The sequence below is a fragment of the Eulemur rufifrons genome, chromosome 6, assembly GCF_041146395.1.
Source record: "Eulemur rufifrons isolate Redbay chromosome 6, OSU_ERuf_1, whole genome shotgun sequence".
Classification (NCBI taxonomy): Eukaryota; Metazoa; Chordata; class Mammalia; order Primates; family Lemuridae; genus Eulemur; species Eulemur rufifrons.
In genome coordinates, this window is record NC_090988.1 from 56,288,382 (window position 1) to 56,311,390 (window position 23,009).

Consider the following 23,009-nt stretch of genomic DNA (forward strand, 5'->3'; position numbering starts at 1 on the left):
TTCCAAGAACAAATAAGCTGTCAGATATCTCCTACGCAAGTTTCCTGGGGAGATCAAAACTTACTCAATGCTAATTAATACTTTAAATATTGCAAATGAAAGTTGTGGGGTACAGGCTACTAGAAAACGGGTTTATGTGTGTTTGTTCATTTGCGTGTGTGTTTTGTTTTGTTTAAATAGGTCATGGAAATCTGTTAGAGGAAGAGTCGGCTGTTTTAGAGTTTGTGCGAAGTCAAAATTTGGAGAAACCGTTCTCTGATTCTCTTGGTTTTCATGCCATAGATCATTGGGTTCGCCATGGGTGGAACAAGGACGTATATGTTAGCCACAAAGATGTGAATGTAAGGAGCCACATTGTGTCCAAACCTGTGAGTAAGGAAGGAGAAAAAGGCTGGAGTATAGGCCACTAAGATCACACACACGTGGGATCCACAGGTGCCCAAGGTCTTGAGCCGAGCAGCCTTTGATGGAAGGCAGAAGACAGTATAAAGGATGACAACGTAGGAGCATATGATTAGTATGAAATCCAAACCCCCAGTGAGGAAGGCCGCAGTTAGGCTGTATATCCTGCAGATCCTGGTCTCTGCACAAGCAAGTTTGATCAGAGCCATAAATTCACAGTAAGTGTGAGGGATGATGTTAGTTTTGCAGTAGGCAAGCCACCGAAGCATGAATGGCTGAGGACTGAAAAGCAAAGCCCCACGGAAAACAATCACTAGCCCCAAGTTCTTGATGACTCTGTGTGTCAGGATATTGGTATGTCTCAGAGGATTGCAGATTGCCACGTAACGGTCAAAAGCCATGGCCAAGATGAACCCTGAGGCCATGCTGCACAGTGAGTGAATGAGAAATACTTGTATGAGGCAGGCTTCAAAATAGATCTCCCTGTCCTGGAACCAAAAAATGCTGAGGATTTTAGGCATAGCAGTGGTAGAGATGATCAGGTCAGCCACAGAGAGCATGCAGAGGAAGAAGTACATGGGCTCGTGCAGGTTGGGATCTGTTCTGATAATAAACAGAATAGAGAAATTTCCCAGGAGAGCACTCAGGTAAACCAGGCAGAAGGGTATTGATATCCAGGTGTGGATGGCTTCCATTCCTGGAATGCCAAGGAGAAGAAAGGTGCTGGGATGAAAATTGGTATTATTTGACAATGACATGATGAAAGCTGGTGGTCGTGTTCAGCTGTGGAATGGTATAGATTTTTCATATGCTTCTGTCCATTCACATACTGATGTCTGTATTAATTAGTGTAAAATACTTGACAATGGTTTTACCATAATGAAAAATAGTAAATAGAGCTTAGTCTCTAACTTTAGATATTAACATTCCAATAGAGAAAAAATTTGTGCATTCTGATATTAAAGTCTCATGTGATTATTGTAGTGAACATTATATGAACAAGCCGTTCAAATGATCCAATAGATGGAGAATTTATTCTATTTGTATCAGTCAAAGGGTCACAGACAAGTTATTTAATCTTGGTTCTGAAGCATTCTGGACCTTCAAAATAAAGAGAAAAGTATAAATTTTTAAAAATTCACAATCAGAAAGCATCAGTGGCTCACTGAGAAAATAAAATAATTGCTTTTGCATTACCTCACACACTTATCATTTTTGTGTGTGGTGAGAACACTTAAAATCTGCTCTTAGCAATTTTCAAGAATACAGTACATTATTATGAACTATAACTACCATGTTATACAATAGCTCTGTTTAATATATTCAATATTTTTTATCCTTTGAGCAACATATCCTCAGCCTCTGGTAACCAACATTTTAATCTCTACTTCTGTGAGTTCAACATTTTTAGATTCCCCTTATAAGTGAGATCATGTGATATCTTTCTTTTCTTTATGACTGCCTCCTTGTGTTATAAAACACATAGGTGGGGCCAACATAATACATTGTTAATTATAAAAAGAAAGTCCCTGTGTATTAACCATATGTTGACTACTTAAAAAAGATTCTTTGTATATATCTCGACATAGTGAAAAGTATGAAACTTTAAGAACCACTCTGTTAGGAGAGATTTGGTGTTGCACATCAGGCTTTTATAACAACAATGCTTGTTTGTTATCAAACAATTCAAATTGTTTGATAAAAAGCAAGCATCATTTTCCTCATTAAAAAATGCAATTCTTTAGTGGTTTCTCACAAATAATTAGTACATTTTATTTTCATTTTCCTTCAGTTGCAACTACTTTCTAAAATTTGATTTCTTTGATCCATAGGATATTTACAATTGTTATACAATTTTCAAATATCCAGAGGATTTTCAAAAGAAATTGGTATTTCATTTGAACTATCATAGCACAACTCTAATCTTAAATGTATTATCCTTACTTAGAATTAATTTGCCCATAATTATTTCTAAACTATATTCACATGGCAATGAGATTGCAGAATGAACAGAACCAAAGATTATTTCTTACATTCTACCTAGATGTGTATTTTGCCACAATTGGCATGTTTTGATGTAATTTGAATTGCACATGATCTAAACTCCTTTTCCAAAAGAATGAGAGCTATAAAAGTAACAGCAAAAGTTTCTAAACGACGTTGCTACTTGCATCTGTCTCTTCAAACTAATCAAAAGATCTGGAGCCATTCTTATAGCAGGTAACTCTTTTTGAACCAGGTGATAATCATCTCTCACTTAATATCCCATTTCAGCTCAAAACAGAACCACTTTCCTCCATCTCTCCCAGCCAACAAAAAGTTTAGATTACAATGTTCCAAAGTTTACAGTAGACATTAGAAAATTAGCACTATATAGCTAAGTTCCGCCATGCTCTGAAGTCCCACCATTAACTCTGAGGATAGTTTCTAGACCAGATATGCAAAACAACAATGGTGGCACAATGAACACTTTGAGAGATATTATTTCAAATAAGAAGAAACAGCTGTGAAGAGAAATTAGAGAGCTTTCAAAAACAAGAACTATAGATTCTATTACTAATATTCTAGTATGACCAAAGAAGTGATTGAGCAGAAACGTCCACATCTTTCAAGCATTACACAAAAGATTGATAACTTCTAAGAGCTGTGCTCCTCAACACCTAATCGAGCTATAGATCAAAGAATATTTCTGCAACTACCTTTAGGAGGTAATGGTCCTAAAGCCTACAGGTTGACACAGGAGGAGAAATAAACTTATCACTTAGTTTTGGAGTTGGCAACCACTGAGCATGGGCAGATTTTTCTCATTTAAAAATTAATAAAAGATTAAAAAAATTAATATTATTTTGTAATGACATTGGGAATTGACTTAATATATACAGTTCAGATTTCTTTTGGATGATGGCTTTACTGAAGCAAATAAAACAAAAGCTTAGATATTAGTACATAAACTGTAATAAAGCACATCCATTATTTTGCAGTTATATTTGTTATTCAGAACAACAATTCAATTAAAGTGTAAATCAAGATCAAAATTACAATCCCTTATGAATTTATAAAATAGGACAATATATGACATCTGCATGACATAATTCCAACCACAAGATTTCTAATAAATGTATAGGCTACATTGTTTTCTATTATGTAAAAAGGAAAATAAATAAACTTGGGGGATGGACACGCTTGAAGCTCTGACTTGGGGGGCGGGGGAAGGAGACGCAAGGGCAATATACGTAACCTAAACATTTGTACCCACATAATATGCTGAAATTAAAGAAAAGAAATTAAAAAACAATAATTTCTAGAAAAATAGGAGAAAATAATATCAAAGACAAGAAAACAACAGTAGCATCAAGGACAATAGTAAAAAAATGAAAGCAAAAAAAAAAAAAAAAAAAAAAACCTGCATTTGAAAGATGACCAAACCTGACACAATTCTAGCAGGATTAAGAAAAACTGTAGAGATAAATTAAGCAAATTTAGGAATGGAAATCAACTAGCAATTTATTTACTTATGAATGTCACATGCACTTCCCATTAGGAAATTACTTGGCCTGTATGGTAGGCCCATAATCTCTTCAGCCAAGAGAACATTCTTTGGTATAGAGATTTTCTTTCCACATTCACCAACCCTTGGACTCATCTGTTTTTAGTCTTCACTTTTTTCTGGACACTTCATGACTAAGGTATATAATCAGAAATCTAAAAGGCATTAGAGCTTTTTGGCAGCAGGGTATAATAAAGTAAAGGAATCCAACACCCAGGACCTATTGAGATACATTCATTTAGTCTATTTCCCCAAAAGCCACAGAGACACAATATTTGCGTGGAATTTCTTTCTTTTTGTCCCATTCCTGCTATAGAAACTGACTACCTCTTCTGGGTAGAAGAAAGGACTCCTGTTTTCTCACCTCAGCAACAATGATGATATATGCTTCAGAGATGACCTGTGCATATAGTATTCCTGGGCATGAAGAATTGGAAAAAAGGAATACACTCACACATTCTCCCTCTCTTTCCAGGTGCTTCTCTCTTCATCACAGCCTAGATGAATTTCAGCTCCTGACGAATGCCCTATATAGCTTGGCTTAGCCTTGAGTCTTTCATGCATACTAAATGCTGTTGTGTGTGATTTGCCCAAGGATCTCACCAAAAAGGAAGTCAAGGAACTCTTGCTTTTATATCTCCCCCTGACTCCACTGGCATTAGTTTTCCTTGGAAACCCTCAAATGGATGACATGCCTTTCCTAGAGGCAGGATCAGACAGGAAAACTATAAGGATTCTGGGGAAAATGAAAATCTTAAAAGTAATAGTTGTTGGTTCAGGAAAGGTGACCGATGGATGATTCAGACCCTGAATTGATAGAAACAAAGAAACAGCATCTTGTAAATTTGAAAAAGAAGTTCCTTTATAGAAAATGCTAATCATCATCTTCTCACCCCTGATGACCCTAGAAGTCTCATTTTACTTCTGCAATATTATTCTATTTTATGATTTCTTTGGCCTTGATGAAATTCCCAGGGCATCCATCTCTGTCTCTTTTTGTGATAAAGGGAGATATTGAGATGGTTGTATCATATTTGACCCTACCTGTCTGTATCACCAGAAGCATCAGCTCTCCCTTTATTATAATTTATTGTTTTTCAGCTAACATCAACTATATTAATAGTTCTAGAATCACAGCCTCTTGGGGCCAAGAAAATGACCCAGGTGTGCATGGATTCCTGGTGGAGCCCAACATATGCTAGAGAAGAGACTTTCAGTAAAAGACATCATTGGGTCCTCAGAGTTATCCTCCCACGAGGGGAGGGCAATAGATAATTTCTTCAACCAAATCTGTCACAGTATAAAACTCTTTTCATTTCAAATATATTGATTGGTCAAATATATTTAGTTCATAAATATGCTGATTACACTATTTTTTTAAATTTATGATCATATTGACTTCACATAATTTTTAACTTGGTTGAGTATGCAAAATTAATATTGCTTGTGAAAATGTAATGCAATAAATACTTTTCTCCTAATGCTATATTTTTATAATTACTTATCCCAATTTCATAAAATATATTAGTAATTTTATATTCCATAATTTATTTAACTCTTCTTCAGTTCCCAGATATATGTGTTATTTTCATTGTTCTACCTATTAGAAAAAAAATTGAAGATCAATTATTTTTGAAAATATGATAAGAACATAATTGATGTAAAGGGGGAAAAAACTACTCCTCTGAATATCATCCTACAAATAGATTTTATGATCATTTACTGCACAACCATGTAATGGAATATTTAAGCACCCTGCATTTATTTATTTATTTAATAAACAAATAAATTGACTCTTTTCTATGTACTAGTTAATAGGTAATATTCTAGTGACTGGGAATATAATAAACAAAGAAGACAATGTCCCTGATATTAGGAATATTTGTTGTAGTTGGAGAAATCAACAACAAAAACATAAAACATAACATTTCAGTAAATAAAAATGCTCCTTGATAGAATGTGATAGGTTGATGTGATGGAGACTGACTAGAGAAAGGATGGTCAGGAAAGGTCTCTGTGAGGATATGGTATTTAACTGGGGACCTGAACAATAAGAATTGATTGGTTAGTCAAAGAACTAAACAAGAATGTTTGAAGAAAAAATATATCATAAATATTATGTACAAAAGCACTGGGAGAAAATCCTTGATAAGTATTGAGGAAGAGAAAAAGGGTGGGAGAGTTGGAGCATGGTAATCAAAGGGAGAGACTGGAATGTGAGAAAGGCACAGTCCAGGTCAGTTAGGACATTATGGACCAGGGTAAAAAAGCTAAAATTCAAACTCAGTGCAGTAGGAAAACATTATTTTCGTCAACTTGTAATTTGATTTCCTCTGTAGAGAATTAACATATAATGTCAAAATTTAAAACAAAGATGAACTAAGACTATTTTTAATGACAAGGTTATGATTAGGTCAGGCTTGCTAAGATTTAAGTAAAGAAACATAAATCAATTTTGCATATATTTTTGTAGTTAAATTTGGTAAAATGATTATAAATTCTCAAAAAGAATCAAGGATGAATATAGTACTAGGTTTGGAGTGAGAGTAAATAGATGATTGGCTATTGGACTATGAGAGAGGAAAATTAATAGTGATTTGGATTCAGACGATGGTTGTGGAGATCAAGTGAATTATAAGATTTGAATCTTCTTAACAGTAGAATCAAAAAAAAACTTTGCTGTTGGACTGAATGTAGAGGATGAGAAAAAAGAGAGAATCAGTGAAGGTAGTTTGTTTTATCTACTTCCTTATACAGTTTTCCAGTTTCTCCTTCTTACCAGGACCTCTTATGTCTGTTCTAGCTTTATCTTATGCATATTTATAATGTTTTCTTCAATGGCCACATCTATTTCTATGGCTACAAATACAATCTATATGCTGGCAATTTCCAAGTTCATATCTTCATTGATGCCCTACATGCTGAAATATATAACTTGTCTATTCATACAACAACTTGGCATCTCCCTCTGGGTATCTCTTAATAATACAAATCTCAAAGTTAATACTTCTAAGGCAGAACTCTTGAACTCCAATCTCTACAATCTTGTTTTCTCTCTAGACTTCACTTTTCAGTAAGCTGCATGAAAATACACCTATTTGCACAAGACAAAAATATAGGATCCGGGCCTGTTGGAAGATAATCCAGAAGAGATTTTGATAGATAAACTCCAATTTTAATATTTTTTGAAAAATAATAAAGCCATTTGTACTGAAAAATTCTAGGAGATGTAGTTCAAAGAAGATTAAAAAAACAGGATTATTTCATTGTCAATATTGTGTTCACATATAATCTTTTCAACACCTATTTTATGTTGATAGGGACTCCCGTAATATGCTGAAATAAAAATTTTTAAAAAAATAGCAGACATATTTTTAATATGTTAAAAATAATGGAAGACATTCATTCATTTATTAGTATTTCTTAGGAACAAAACATACACATCAGGATCTTGCTTAAAAGCACTGTAGTATAAGGTTAGATAAGTCATATTCTTTACATAGAGAAATATCAGAGTCTACAGAAGAGATCCAAATGGGAAACATAAATATACTGCAATATATTAAGTACCCTAACAAGGGTCCCAAAGAGTAGTAGTAGTCCCTACTACTCCTTATATAGCACAAGTGGCTATGGTTCCCTCAGGTTTCCAAGTCCTCTGTATAATCGTGACAAATGAGAAGTTCCTTTCATCACAGATATATAAACTGGCAACCTTGTAGATTTCTTAGGAAGCACTATCTCACACGAGCATTCTAGCCAGGAGTAAGAGAGCAAAGCAGTAAGTCACTGAAGTGATGGGTAAACAGAGGAGGCCTATACCCTGAGTAAGTCTGATATGGGAGAAGAGGGCAAAACTAGGAAAGAAAGCAACAGTGTCCTCCAGCTCAGAGGATAAGAATATTAATTCTTATCTGAGGTTGTATGTGTGTATGTATATATATGTGTGTGTGTATATACACACAAAAACACACACACACACACATATATATATATATGCATTCACATACCCATATAGTCAATTCTAGTGATTTCCAGTAGTTACATTCTATAAAGTCACCATTAACACTGGATTAGCAGATAGGGAACCATTGCTCCTGTGAGCCCTTGGTCACAATCTTTTTTGTTAATTGATTAATACATAACCTTTTATAATGTGTGTTTCTGCTTAAATACACTTTTCAAAATATATGGTTCTTAAAGATAATTTTTTTATGTGGTCTTTGAATGATTTAAAGCCAGGGACTTTGGAGGCCTTTTGTAATATATAGGTGCATTTGCCAAAGTCTTTGTGAAATAAGCCTGTCTCAATAGCTTTGAAAACCTGCTCTTCCACATAATCCTTTTCCTATATGACACTTAGGAGACATTAAAAAAATTCTTCCAAAGTGTCTTGATGTCCGGAACCTGTCTCAGCTGCAAGGTTGACATTTTTCATGCCTTTTTGGCCTTTGAAACATGAACACCAGCCAGCACTAGCAGGAAGGGTTTGACATTTTCCTGACCCTCTTTTGCACATATAAATCAGCCAGCCACCAGAGATGGAGTCAAGATTTCCTTGATTTTTGTCCCTCTTTAACCTCCCTTAGGCATTCTCCATTTCCATGGAAATTCTCTCTACCTCAACCTGAGCAAACTACATCCCTTAGGCCCACAGGTCCCTACTACTCCTTATATAGCACAAGTGGCTATGGTTCCCTCAGGTTTCCAAGTCCTCTGTATAATCATGACAAATGAGAAGTTCCTTTCATCACAGATATATAAACTGGCAACCTTGTAGATTTCTTAGGAAGCACTATCTCACACGAGCATTCTAGCCAGGAGTAAGAGAGCAAAGCAGTAAGTCACTGAAGTGATGGGTAAACAGAGGAGGCCTATACCCTGAGTAAGTCTGATATGGGAGAAGAGGGCAAAACTAGGAAAGAAAGCAACAGTTTGTAAAAGGAGGAAGAAAAAGCGAGCCAAAGGAAAGAGATTGACTTTAGGTAGTTGAACATAGGGAATTTGAGTGAGAAGAAAAAGAGTAAATTTTGTAGGAAAAAATGTATGATCTTCAACCAGAATGTGAGATGAGATGTGCTTGGCTGTTTGAGGCAAGTGGAAAAATATATTTGAATATAGAGGTGAGAAAAAGGCTTGGACTGTTATAAAAAGAAGGAAAAATGCTTATAGTTTGGTAGACAAGGGTGGCAAGATGATACTTTGAGATCAGAAATCATGAAGCTTTCAGAGAGGCAATCTAGGGACTTGAGGAAGAGAGTACAAAGGTGAAGAGGGAAGATAACGGGGGCAAAAATGATGTCTACTTCCACCTCCCTTTTTCATGCATGTGGAAGAAGAATCTCATAAGCAATGACAATGACTTTCCATTTGTTCTGAGGGCAAAAAGAAGCAATTAACACATTTTGAGCACAGGCACAGAAATGATTTGACTTACACATTTTTGAGAATTCACTGCCTTCTATAAGGCACATTAATTTGAGGAGAATAGCACAAGAATGGAAAGAATGAGATGAGTTGAGGCTAATAAAATACTGAAGAAGAGACATTATGACAGTGGTAAAGAGTAGAAGTGAATACATTGAACACAGAAACAAGCAGGCTTCTGGATGGATTGCACAGGGGTAAAAGGATTTGAATAGTTGAGGACAATGCCATTTTTTTACATTTGAATTGTATAGCATGAGCTACATTTATCAAGATGAAAACATTAAGCTAGTTTTCAAGAATTCTTTCTTGGCCATATGATGTTTGCTGTGCTTTTTAGACATACAAGCAGAAGTATCCAGTAGGCTTCTAGGTGTACTGTTTTGCAGATCTTTAGAGAGGTCAAGGATGGAGATGTATAGTGGTATTGTCAATGTATAGGTGATTTTTGAAGCCATATTACTCAATACTGTCTCTTGGGGAGAGAATGTAGTTATGCAAGAGAAATAAAACCAGAGGTAAGACCTCAGGTATTCATGAAAATATTTGGAAATCTGGCTCTGGAATAGGATGTAACAAACATAGAAAAAATAGATAAATAAAAGATCATCTAGTAAGGTGTTAAGAAAAAACAAAAGCAAGGTGGTTTCAAATATATACATAGAGAAAAGCATTTTTCAATGAGAGAATTGTCAACAGTGCCACATGCTGCTAAGAGTTTTGGTAGAACAAGTACAAGGGCATTTACTTAAGTTTGGTGACTAGAGATCATTGATTTACTTTACTAGAACTGTTTGAGCTTCAGCAATGGGTCATACAGGAATCTAGATTGAAGAGAGATGAGATGATGTGAAGAAAAGTCCTGTTGTGCTCTCACAGTTCTTTTTCACATATCTTTAGGTAATTCCAATTGATCTGTTATCCTTGAGGGATAATATTCACTTACCTACTTTCTGTGCTTGTTACTAGAAGTACATACACATTCCCCATTCCAAGATCTAGGCTTTCAAGGCTTACTGTAGGAAGTCCCACTTGTGTTTTACTATTTTGTAAAGCCCTAGGCTAACTGACTTGGAAGCCCTAGCCCTGACTTGGAAGATTTCTGCTTTCCACTCTCCCTTTATTTGAGGTTCACTTCCTTTTTGCAGGAATATCTCAATCTGCCAATGTAATTGATAGCTGCCCTAAAGTTAGAGGACTGTCCTTACGATTTAAATAAAATAACAAGATGCAGGTGATTATATTTCTTCTGCTTGCTAATACTTTGTGCATCCCAACAAGGCAGCTTTTCTGTTGCCGATATTCTCACAACTCTCCCCCTTCACTTCTTTCTCTGCCTAGCAAACAAGTTTGTTTCTAGGACTTTCCTCCTTCATTTTTCTTTTAGGCTATCTTTTTGCTCAAATACAAAAGAAAAGTGAGAAAACAGCAGATGTTTAGGCGAAGCTTGGAAGAATCAGCAAGAAAGGGCAGGGAAGCCAGTCAAAACTGCTCTGCAGTGCGAGTGGGAGGGACGCCTAATGAATTACAGTCACCACTCTAATTCCCAGGCTGTGACCAAGGACCATCACAGTACAGACCTGAGGCTAGCTCCTGAATATAGAGTTAAATTGTTTCAATGGAAGATACAGAAGCTGCACAAGCAGGATCTCAGAGGCTAATCATAACTTTTTAGTTTGCTCAGTGACATTTCTAAACTTCGGACTATTCATTTGTAACATGGCCTCTGTTGATCTCATACACATATGCTATGGTTCAAATATGATAATAAATATACAAAGAATTTTCAGAAATCTAAAAGTGTCCTTAGATATTAGAATATGATTATAACTCCTGAATAAAGTTAAGGTACTCGGTAATAGGATCCATTTTACTTTAACAGGTAGAAACCTCCATTAAGAGCCAAGCAATTCTCATGAAAGAATTATTGAGTCATGAGGCGTAAGGCATAGGTAGTTAAATGGCAGAGGCTTTAGTAACAGACCAAAGGAGCTATATGGCTGTGAGATAGAAAAAAACATGTTGCTATAAAATAACAGGTAAGAAAATAATGATGTTGTTAAGTGACTGAAGGAATTGATTTTGTTGTTTGTTTTAACAGCAAACGTTGTGATATTAGGGACTGTATATGACGGTCATATTATGACTATAGCTTTAGTCACTGACCAAGCTATTCGTGTGGCTGCAGCAGCCTACTAGGCAAGACACTATTCTGGGAAACCTCTATCTCCAGGAGCAGAGACCTGAAATTGAAATGTATTAAAGCTATTCTTGTAGTTATATGGCCTTTGGTAAACCATTTAAGCCTTAGGCTATTTATCTATAACATGCCCTCTGTTAATTTCATAGAGATATTTTATGGTACACATACGGTAATTAAAATATAGCTTATTAAAATTGAAAATGGACCGTGGTAAACATTTCCATACATTTTTTAATTTAATGATCTGTACAATATCGTGATATAGGGTTTATTCTCTTTGCAATTGAAATACTAAAACTTAATGAACAAGAGCAAAAGCAAGACAAGCAAAAGAATGGGACCAGAGTGCTGCAATTCTAATAGGCCACTGGATCACAGTCTGGGGATGCGGTAACTTCATTCTGATACCCCCAAAATGGGGTATTAGATTCCTGATATTTTTCTGGCATCTGTCAGAGATAGTCCAAAGCCTTGTAAAAAGATAGGAGCATTAGAAAAGCACTCATTAGTTCCAGTGGCAACGAAAGGGAGGCTCCAGGTTTAACACGTTCATATGGCCCATAAATCACTTATATCCATGAAACAAATGTTAACAACTTGCCAAGTAAAACTCTGGACTTGTTGCAGGGTAGGAACACATAAATGAACCTTGGTGGAGAACATGAAAGAGCATCTAAACCCCAAATACCCAAGAATGAGTACTGAGGTAAATGCTATTGATAATTACCCTTGGATCCCCGTGAACTACTGGTTCCCCTTTAAATGAGTTTCAAGGCTGATTTATTTACTTCTTTAATTGGTAACCACACTCATTTTATATACAATGTTTTGAAGTATCCAGTTATATTTTATGATGCTGTTTCTAAAATGTTTCCACTAAGTTTTCTTGTCAGAGAACTATAAATGCCTAACATAGAAGGGTCACGGTTTTAGAAAATATTCTTAGTTAGCATCATACATACATTTTGTGGCAAATAAATGATAAATACAAAAGTGAATAAAAACAAACTAACCTATCAAATAGTAGCAGAAAACATACAGGTACATATTTATTATAAACTTAGTGGAAGGAAGAACACCTTCTGAATGGCTCAAAATCCAAAATCAATAGGGTAAAATATTGACAGAAGACTACATAATAATTATAAACTGTTTTAAGGATTCAACAGTGGTATATTGAAAGGAAATAATGATTTGGGATAAACTTTTCAAATATTTGACAAACCTTCATTTTCCAAACTATATCAGAGTGTCCCAGCGAAGCAACAAGTTAAGAAAAATCTAGTAGAGAAACATGAGTTGCTATCTTCTGTTGTGCTGTGTGTTATTCTTCCTTCTAGGAGTTCACATTTTTATAGCAGAAAAATGATTACTTGGGACAGCTCTGTGGCAGATTCTAATTCCAGCATTGGACAGTCTGCTTCATTGTACCTCACTGGAATTCCCGGCTATGAGAATGTTCGTCACTTTATCTCCATCCCCTTTTGCCTTCTCTACTTGATAGGAATAGTGGGCAACTGCTTAATCCTTCACATCATCCACATGAACAAGAGTCTCCACGAGCCCATGTACTACTTCCTGGCCATGCTGTCTCTCACCGACATGGGCATGTCCATCTCCACCCTGCCCACAGTACTGAAGGTCTTCTGGTTTGACTCTAGGGAGATTGGGGTGAATGCTTGTGTAGTCCAGATGTATTTTATTCACACATTTTCTCTGATGGAGTCAGCTGTGCTCCTCGCCATGGCCTTTGACCGGTATGTTGCCATATGTGATCCTTTAAGATATTCCAGCAAGCTTACCCCACAACGTATTGTCTACATAGGGGTCTTTATTGTCATCAGATGCTCCATTGTCCTCCCTGTTGTTCTCGTTCGTATTCCCACATTTTCCTTCTGTCACTCCCATGTTCTCTCCCACTCTTACTGTTTGCATCAAGATGTCATCAGGTTGGCCTGTTCTGATATCTCGTTCAACATTTTGTATGGCTTGTTTGTTGTAGCATTTTATTGGGGTATAGATTCTCTGGGAATACTTATATCTTATGCTTTTATCCTTCAGTCTGTGCTAGGCATTGCCTCACAGCAAGGAAAGCTCAAAGCTCTCAATACATGTGCTTCCCACATTTGTGCTGTGCTCATTCTGTATGTGCCAATGATAGGGCTGTCCTTAGTGCATCGCTATGCAAAACACTCCTCCCCGATTTGTCACATAACCATGGCCAATATTTACCTGTTAGTCCCACCAGTACTAAACCCAATTATTTATAGCATCAAGACAAAGCAGATTCGCCAAGGATTCCTAAAGATATTATTACCCAAAAGGGTTGGCCTTACTCATACTTAGAAGGCATATGATTTCCTATTATTTGATCTTTGCATCCAGTGTCTTCATCCTGAAGATTTCCTGTTTAGAATTTCTTGGTCATGTTTGGTGTAAATCATTCCTCCATAAACTCTACATCACTTCAAGAAAAGTATTAAAATTGTGCGTATCATTACTTCCTACTTTTAAAAATTCTTAGAATTCTAATACCAGGAGATTTAGTAATAAGGAATTTATTTTATTCAAATGATTTATAGAGCTACTTTTCCATTCAGGCTGGATGAGTAGTCTAATTTTGCATGTTAAAAACCAAGACTTAGAGATGTTAACTAGCTGTGCAAAGGTAACAGAGATAATACACAGTACAGTTGACATTGGTGCTGAATTTTCTTTTCATTGAGATAAAGTGGACCTCATTTTCCAGAAACATTTTGAGCCAAATCATAGTCAAATGTTGTTTGAGCCTAGAGATGAAATAAATGAAAAAAAAAATGCATTTCTTTGTTTCCTTTGCTTCTATAGAATTGAATGTCAGAAAATACTTCGGCAACGAGTGCGTGGGGTTTGTTTTCTCCAAAGGGGGACACCCATAAGACTAATCAAGAATTCACACCACAGTGGCTGTATACCCATCATGAAGTGGGTAATAAAATATATCAAAATCTCTTGGTTAGCGTACACTCCCTACTAGGCAGAATGCTTAGCATGCAAAACTTTAAACAAAAATGCAGTGAGAAGGATGCCCCCCAAATCATCACCAACTATAACTGTCCAACTCTATGTCTCACTCAATTCCCAAGGAAATAAGAGAAAAATAAACCAAACAAATAAATTAATTTATAACACTCAAGCCTAAAGTGCACATTCTAATGGGAGAACAGAAATGAAGCTAAGGCAAGTAGGAAGATGGTTTAAGGAGAACCTAAACAAGTTATTTTATTTTATTTTTTTGCAAATGACCCAAATAAAACTTGGCTAAGTAATAGAAAGTTGAAAAACATACACAGATTGTAAATAATATCATAGATAGAATAACCTGTAAAGAAAAAGGAATATAGAAAATAATGGGAAAAAGTTAAAACTATGCAGAGCTATGGTTTAAAAAAATCATTCAGGAAGTAAAATCTCAGGAAACATAATAGTAAAATAGAAAACAAACTTTGCAAATCCAAATGAGTTTAAAAGAGCAAAAATGCTGTGAAAATATACTTTAAAGATGAAATAAGAGAACATATTTTACAGAAAAGGGGGCCAGCGAATGCTACAGAATAACAAAAAGGATAATTAAACACAATGAAATAATTGCCACAACATAATAAATATTTCAAGAAACAAAATAAGAGACATAAAAGGAAGAGAGGGGAAATGTTAAAGAAAGTAAAACAGTGAGAAAGTTAATAATTGATATGTAAGACAGACCTACATATTGATAATCTGAATAACATGTATTCTTATAGTAGAGAACAGAACAAATAAAATAGAAATGATAAGAAATATTTTTCCAGAATGAAAAATAATTCTCACTTAGGCATATGTTGGGTGAAGTTACTAAAGACCACAAATAATAAAAGAATAATATAAATATATAGGAATACATTTATACCACAAATAATAAAAGAATAATATAAATGTATAGGAACATTTTAAAGTCAACTAAAACAAAATATATTAAATCAAAGTTTCAGAATCTCCTAGCATGGACAGTAAAGTGGCTTTACTCCTGACATTGTACCTAGGACCAGATGGGATCCAAAGCCAGGGGACATGGAAAAGGCAGTACATAGCTAAAACCATAGCTCACCAGGTCAGCAAGTGAAGAAATAGTCATGTGAGCAACAGGCACAAATACAAACTAGACGGACCTTCTGTTGCGTCATGCCAACCTTGACATGGACAGGAGAACACTAACTAGAGAATAAAGATGTTCTGTAAAGTAAAATGAAAAGTAGCATTTATTGAATGCCTATTATGTTCCAGGTACATTATGTGCGTTATTAACTTTTTCTCAACTGAATCTCACAGTAACACAAGGATGTAGGTATAATTATTTTTCCTATTTTATAAATCAGGAAGCCGAGGCTTACGGAGATGAGACAACTCATTCATGGTCACACATACAATAAGAGGCGGAAGCAGGACTTGAACCCAGGTTCTTCTGATCCCAAAGCCCACAGCTTAAGCCTTTTTTCTACATGTGAGTCCCCTCAGTAGGCCCAGGGGACTGGGGATGACTCACTTGGGGATTAGTCCTGTGGGAACCTGTTACAGAAGAAGGTGATAACAACTCACTGGACACACACTCACAAGACCCCCAACATGAAAAAGTACACTCTGGGCCAGTCACAATACTGAAAAATGAGGAACCCAGTCCAAGGGAAGAGCTACACTTTGGCACTGGATTCACCTTGGCTACAAGATCGAGGTACATTTATTTGTTCACATTTGTATAAAGAGACATCCTGAAATATCCAAGCATCAACTGACACATTATTACAGAGAATACTAAGCTATTGATTCCAGCCTCCCAGCTCTCCTTGGCTTGAGTCACCACCACGTTTTTAAAATCTATTTCTGTGTACCAGCGTATCAATAGCAGAAAGTAACAAATTGTTCTCAGTAAATAATTTCATCTTTAAGTTCTTCAAGTTATAACTGACATTAAAGATGTTTTTAAAAAAAAAAAAAGTTTCAGAATCTCAAAATTCTTCATTAAAAATGTTTATATCGTATATTAATATAAGGATTTCTGAGGGGAAATAATGTTACCTAAATATATTCTGTATTCAGCATATTGAAGTTTTTGTGTATTGAATTATATAATGTACGGGATATGTCTAAGAAAAATGGAAATGGTAGACGAATAAATAAAACTGTGCATCAGTTGATAATTGCTGAACCCAGGGGATGGGCACATGGGGATGTGTTATAATTCTCTTTCTCTCTGTTTAAATATGTTATTTTCCATAATACATGCTTAAAATAAATAGCTAATTAAAAATTAAAGTTTCAGCAATATTTGACCCCATAAAGAAAATAATTGTTTAATGAGTAGATTCCATAACATTAAAAAAAACTTTATGAAAAAGTCTTTTTATTCTATGTCTAACTTGTGACTATAAGCTCCATTTTCCTGTTTGCTTCTGGATGACAAGAATATTATCTCCTCTAATAAGCCTGTCCCTCCCTCTCTCTCAGATGAAAAGACACATTTTTGAGTTCAGTTTAGGTTTTTTAAAATAAACATACAAAGAAAGCTTACAGCTTTAATATGCAGAGAAACTGATGTGGTGCTAATTAGCCTCTGGTCAATGAACACTCCTTTTTTTTGTAATGAAGTTAAGATTTATACAGGACAAAGGCATTATTTTAAAAATTCTGATTAGGTGGTCTTATTTTCCAGTGGGGTTCGTAACTACTTTGTTATTTCTTTCCACTGTATACCTGAGAAATATATATATATCACCTAGCAAAGAAGTATACTTGCATTGACTAATGATAATCCTTTAAGTTTGGCATCCTTGATAATATTTTGATATGATTATATATTTATATGATATAAATTTATTTACATGATGTCAAAGTGATTTAAATTAATATTAAAGTGATTAAAATACAAAGAGAATTCTGAGGACATACAGTGAGGGCAGTAAAGACAATTATTTTTCCTGTAGTTTCACAAGGGGAGGTGTGAAGATGGAGATGTAAACATTTTTCTAGGGATAAGGTATAAATAACCTCTCATTTTTATAGACTATCAGTGGATGAAAAATTTCTTTAGCAATTAATTAAATTTTCTTTCTGAGAACTATTACTTCTATTGAGTTCATCAATTCCTAAAAAAGCCAGTTACCCACTGAAAGTATTAACTATGATAGTGACTGAAGATGAGTATGGTTAGACAAGTCTTTCTTTCTCTTTTTCTCTTTCTCTTTCTTTTCTTTTTTCTTCCTTCCTTCCTTCCTTTCTTTCTCTTTCTTTCCTTCCTTCTTTCTTTTTTCTTTCCTTCCATCCTGCCTCCCTCCCTCCCTTCCTTCTTTCTTTCCTCCTTTCCTTTCCTTTCCTTTCCTTTCCTTTCCTTTCCTTTCCTTTCCTTTTCTTCTTTTCTTTCTTTTTCTTTTTTCTCATCTCTCTTTCCTTCCTTCCTTCTCTCTCTTTCTTTCATCTTTCTGTCTTTCTCTCTCTTTTTTTGCTAGTTCTATTACTAAACAGGACTGACATTTCTGACATTTCAATTGGAACTTCTACCACTACAGAGATTTTTTGAATCATCATTTAGTAGTTTCTATGTAAAATCTGTTGCATCGCTCAATCAACCAATAGGCATTCAGGAATCAATATTGTTGACAAACATATATGAAGTTTTATTAATTGAGCAAAAGCTTCTATTTATAGTCAGATCAGATTTTCTAATCTGCTTCACCATGAAGAACTCTATGGGTTAAAGAAAAAAGTACCACTTTGGAGAATCAGGAGATTTGAGTGATAACAATTTTATTGCTGCATGTTTGATTTTGTGAATTTGTCTCAGTCAAATAACTGAATCTCATTTTTTCAATACTATTATGTAGAACTGAACTTGAGTCACTTTCAGTTCAAAGATGCTATGTCCCTCCCCTCCAGGGTTTAAGCCCCGAATAGATCCATTTCATTGGCTACACAATATCTGGAATTCTTTACTGTCCTATCATATTCCAGATGCAAATTAGTATTTCATCTCATGTGACATTACATCATTTGTTCCAGACATTAAGGCAATAAATATTTGAGAGTCTCCATAGCATTCTTTTCCTTATACTCCTAAACTGAAACATCTTTCTGCAACCTGGAAGTGATGGAGAGAGAGAGAGATCTTGGGAAGGGCCAGAACTGAAATGTTGGCACTGCCAGGGTTACAGCCACTGTTCTGCATTATCCTGGGGCTTCACATCTCTTAGGAGTAGAAGAAGAGTTATTAACTCTTACTTGCGCTGAGAATTAGAACAGTCACTCCTGGTAAGAGGAACTATTCTACCAAGTATGGGAAAAAGTATTCTACCAGGCCTGGGAAAAATAAAAGTGGGAGGCATAAGAACATACAGAAGGGAAATTGAGAGGCCAAAGAGGGCAGGCAAACATCCAAAGTGTGAGAAGGAGGACCCAGGGACTTTTTCAGGAAGGGAGAGGTTCTCAATTCAGCACAGGGCATCATTTTCACCAAAATATTTTTTTTCCTCATCCTCATGCTCCTAGCATTCTAGTCAGACTCAGACTTTTCAGACAGAAAAGTCTTAAGTAAGATAGGACTTACTTAAGATGCCTTTGACTTTTATGGCAGGTGGTCTCTGTCCACGGATATATTGTTTACACAGCGTGAAGGACTATTTTCAGACACAACAGAGAAGGAATATCAGAATAAGATTGGGATTTCACTACATAACCTCAAGGTTCCTTCAAATCCCAAATACCAGAGATTTTAAACTTGACTTTAATTAGAGCTCAGAGGTCTCAACCCCACTTTATAAGTCCTTTAGACTTTTTAGTTTATAAACTAATTCCACAGACTCCATCCTTCTCTATGGAATGGTAGAATAGATCATATGGCCATGTGGATGAGTTTGAAATTATATGGTTAGGAGCAATGGGATTTAGACTGTAAAAGTTCTATAATATAAAGGGCTGTGGAACAATAGGAAGATCAGATACTAATGAATATTTGGAATATAGTGAAAAAAAATATATATATATGTTGTGGTAACTGCAGAATATTAATGTGACAGCTGAGATTTGTAGCTTACTGAAGTCTCAATAATCTCATCTCTTTTCTTGGTAAAACTTCCAATTATACCCTGGACTCTTTTTTTTTTTTTCCGAGTAATTGAGTATTTATTAATTAATTAATTCACAAATAATTCTTTTATTTTATTTTATTTTATTTTTATTTTTTGTTTGGCTCTTTAAATTGTCCCTGAATGGAATGAAAAACACATGGGTAAGGCCATGATAATTATCAGAGGAATTGCAAGGTAGAAAAAGCTATTAAGAAGAAATTCTTATTTCTAGCTTTGTGGAGTCTTCACTGGATGAAATGGAGGTAAAAATGACATCATCCCATTCCCAGCACATAGCTTTCCTAGATTACTTTTGTGAAATTCCCATTATATTTTTCTCTGTAAAAGGACACTTCAGAGTCTCCTCTTTTCCTTCACCCTCCCATCATATCTCAAAGACCTATTGTCGTTACTGTCGTTGTTGTAGTCTTCCTTGTCATCATCATCATTTTGTGGCAACTATGTATGAGGATCTATTGTAGGTATTGTACCCACAATATCTTCTTTAATCCTCAGCACAATGTTATTAAATTGTTACTATTTTTCATTTACAAAGGAGGCAACTTTAATGCAGACAGAAAAAAAATCATTGGCCCACAATTACAAAGTGAGCAAGCATTGGAACCAGAATATCCTAGGTTGATGTGACTGCAGAACCAGAGAAACGGAGGGTTAACAAGGGAGCTGGTAGAGAGTTGTCTCCTTAAAGTCTCAAGAAAAGTCATTGAGATAACGAAGCATGCTTCAGACTGGCCTCCAGATCAGATATCTTCCAGCTTTCAATTAAACTTCATGTGTATCCCTCTTGGCAGTGGGAAACAGAGGCTATAAGGTCAGAGAAGTGGTCTGAACCGATGCAGAGAGGTGCAAAAAAGGGCAGCTTTCCAAGTTCTAATATGGATGAGAAATTGGAAAGGAATTAACAAAAAGAAGTAGTCAGATCTGGAAATCTGGGCATTCAAGGTGATAATAAGTACAAGCACAGAAGGAAAGATGAGGTAGACATGCTCAAAGTCAGAGAAGCAGGATTTGGGGTAGTTGTAAGACAGGTATAGTGAGGGATATAGCAGGGCTGTAAGTAACAGCTCCTACAATACGTGGTTAGATTTTACTTATAAACAGTCAGAAAAACTGAATTTATCTCTGAAATTTACTTATTTATGGGTCCCCCATTTTCTAGAAAATTGCCATTATTAAATATCCCTGGAAAATATCTGCTGCATTTAGGGTTTACCTACATGAGACGAGAGAGGAATGGAGGGGATTTGAATGTCTCTAATGCCCAAAATAGGCTTTGCAATACAGAAAGCTGGCAATTTATTTACTTACAATAAGAAGCCATTTGTCCCATAAATTTTAAATTCTCATATCAGCATTTTGGTGAGCATGGATGCTTGGCAAATGATGTACAAGTGGGATATTAAGAGGCAACTTATCTTCTTACTTCAAAGATGTTTTTCTTGACCATAGAAGTGGGGGAAAATATTTTCTTATTTGTTTTGAGTAAAAATCATTTAGTGGCAAGGTTGGACACCTACAGGCTTATCCTGGCCATTTTATTATTTATATATTCTGAATTTTAAAAATCAGAACCAGAGCCAATTCTATCCTTCTTAAATTACAAAATTATCATTATAAGATTTTCTTTGAAAAAAATTATATATTATTTCAATTAAGTTTATCTTAACCTGTATTTATCTCTTGGGGATGACAGGCCAAAACCAAACATATTAGAGTTGATTGTCTCAGGAAAGCAGGCTTGTGATGTCAATTATATAATTGGGGATAGGTTAGCAAAAGCAACAGCCAGGCTGGCAATACTTGTCTGAATTCTGTAAAAGTAAATTGCGTGGTATTTTATCATTGTGGAAGAAATTATCAAGCTCAGACAGATAAAGGAATTTAATGTAAATCACTGCAGGGGTCATTAAAAAAAAGCTAATTAAAAACTAAGGACCCTGGCCAAGAAAGTTCATAAAGAAAATTATAAAAATAAAAATGTAGTCTAGAATTTGTATATGTGATGCTCTATCCGGGTGGTGTCTTTGGAAGAAGATCATCCATGTTTAGAGAGGATTTTTAATGTTTTTTGCATCTGGGATTCAGAAAAAAAGGTTTTTGCCGTTATAAAGTGGATATTTTACTTAATCAACAATACCTAGCAGTGAAATGAAAAAAAGACAAAGCAGAGATGTGTAAATGGGTTAAAGAGTGGTTATAGGTAAACACTGAAGTTTTGCTTTGTTTTCCCTCTTTTTTTTATTTTTCCTGATGTAGATAGATCCTGGTGTTATTATTGTCTTCCCTATTGGAGTGTGATTGCGGAATTGGATTGTGGCTTAACAGTCAGCCCATGGCAACCTCAAACTCCAGCAATACCCTGTCCTCCACATTCTATCTCACAGGTATCCCTGGCTATGAAGAATTTCACCATTGGATTTCCATCCCATTTTGTCTCCTCTACCTTGTTGGAATAATGGGCAACTGCACCATCTTGCATATTGTCCGAACAGAACCCAGGCTCCATGAGCCCATGTACTACTTCCTGGCCATGCTTTCCCTCGCTGATATGGGCATGTCCCTGCCCACAATGGTATCACTTTTCAGGGTGCTGTGGTCCATTTCTAGGGAGATCCAGTTCAATATCTGTGTGGTCCAAATGTTTTTCATTCATACCTTCTCCTTCACTGAATCATCTGTGCTCTTAGCCATGGCCCTTGACCGGTATGTGGCTATCTGCCATCCTCTACAATATGCTACCATTCTCACCCCAAAATTTATAGCCAAGATTGGAATTGCAGCCCTGCTCAAGAGTTCTATTCCAGTGATTCCACTTCTGGCCCGTCTGGCTTTTTTTCCCTTCTGCCACTCCCATGTCCTTTCTCATTCTTATTGTCTGCATCAGGACATGATCCACCTTGCCTGTGCTGACATCAAATTTAATGTTGTGTATGGGCTGGTTCTGATCACTGTGCTATGGGGTATGGACTCTCTGGGTATTTTTGTATCTTACGTTTTTATCCTCCACTCCGTGTTAAGAATTGCATCCCATGAGGGGAGGCTTAAGGCCCTCAATACCTGTGCATCCCATATCTGCGCTGTGCTTATTTTATATGTGCCTATGATAGGGCTATCTATTATCCATCGTTTTGCCAGACACTCTTCCCCACTCATCCACATCCTTATGGCTCATATCTACTTACTGGTTCCACCGGTGCTCAACCCAATCATCTATAGTGTGAGGACCAAGCAGATCCGCGAAGGAATACTTCTCCGTTTACTCCCCCACAAAAATTAG

At 35.8% G+C, this 23,009-nt stretch overlaps 3 protein-coding genes across 3 annotated transcripts; 2 read left to right on the forward strand and 1 right to left on the reverse strand.

The window, feature by feature from the left end:
- Positions 1 to 215: 215 nt before the first annotated feature.
- On the reverse strand, positions 216 to 1,160 carry LOC138384102 (olfactory receptor 52E8-like). The gene has a single exon (XM_069469372.1). It carries the CDS (start codon positions 1,158 to 1,160, stop codon positions 216 to 218), a length of 945 nt encoding a protein of 314 aa, XP_069325473.1.
- Positions 1,161 to 12,944: 11,784 nt separating this feature from the next.
- On the forward strand, positions 12,945 to 13,925 carry LOC138384845 (olfactory receptor 51G1-like). Its single transcript, XM_069470508.1, has one exon. It carries the CDS (start codon positions 12,945 to 12,947, stop codon positions 13,923 to 13,925), a length of 981 nt encoding a protein of 326 aa, XP_069326609.1.
- Positions 13,926 to 22,064: 8,139 nt separating this feature from the next.
- On the forward strand, positions 22,065 to 23,009 carry LOC138384846 (olfactory receptor 51L1-like). The gene has a single exon (XM_069470510.1). It carries the CDS (start codon positions 22,065 to 22,067, stop codon positions 23,007 to 23,009), a length of 945 nt encoding a protein of 314 aa, XP_069326611.1.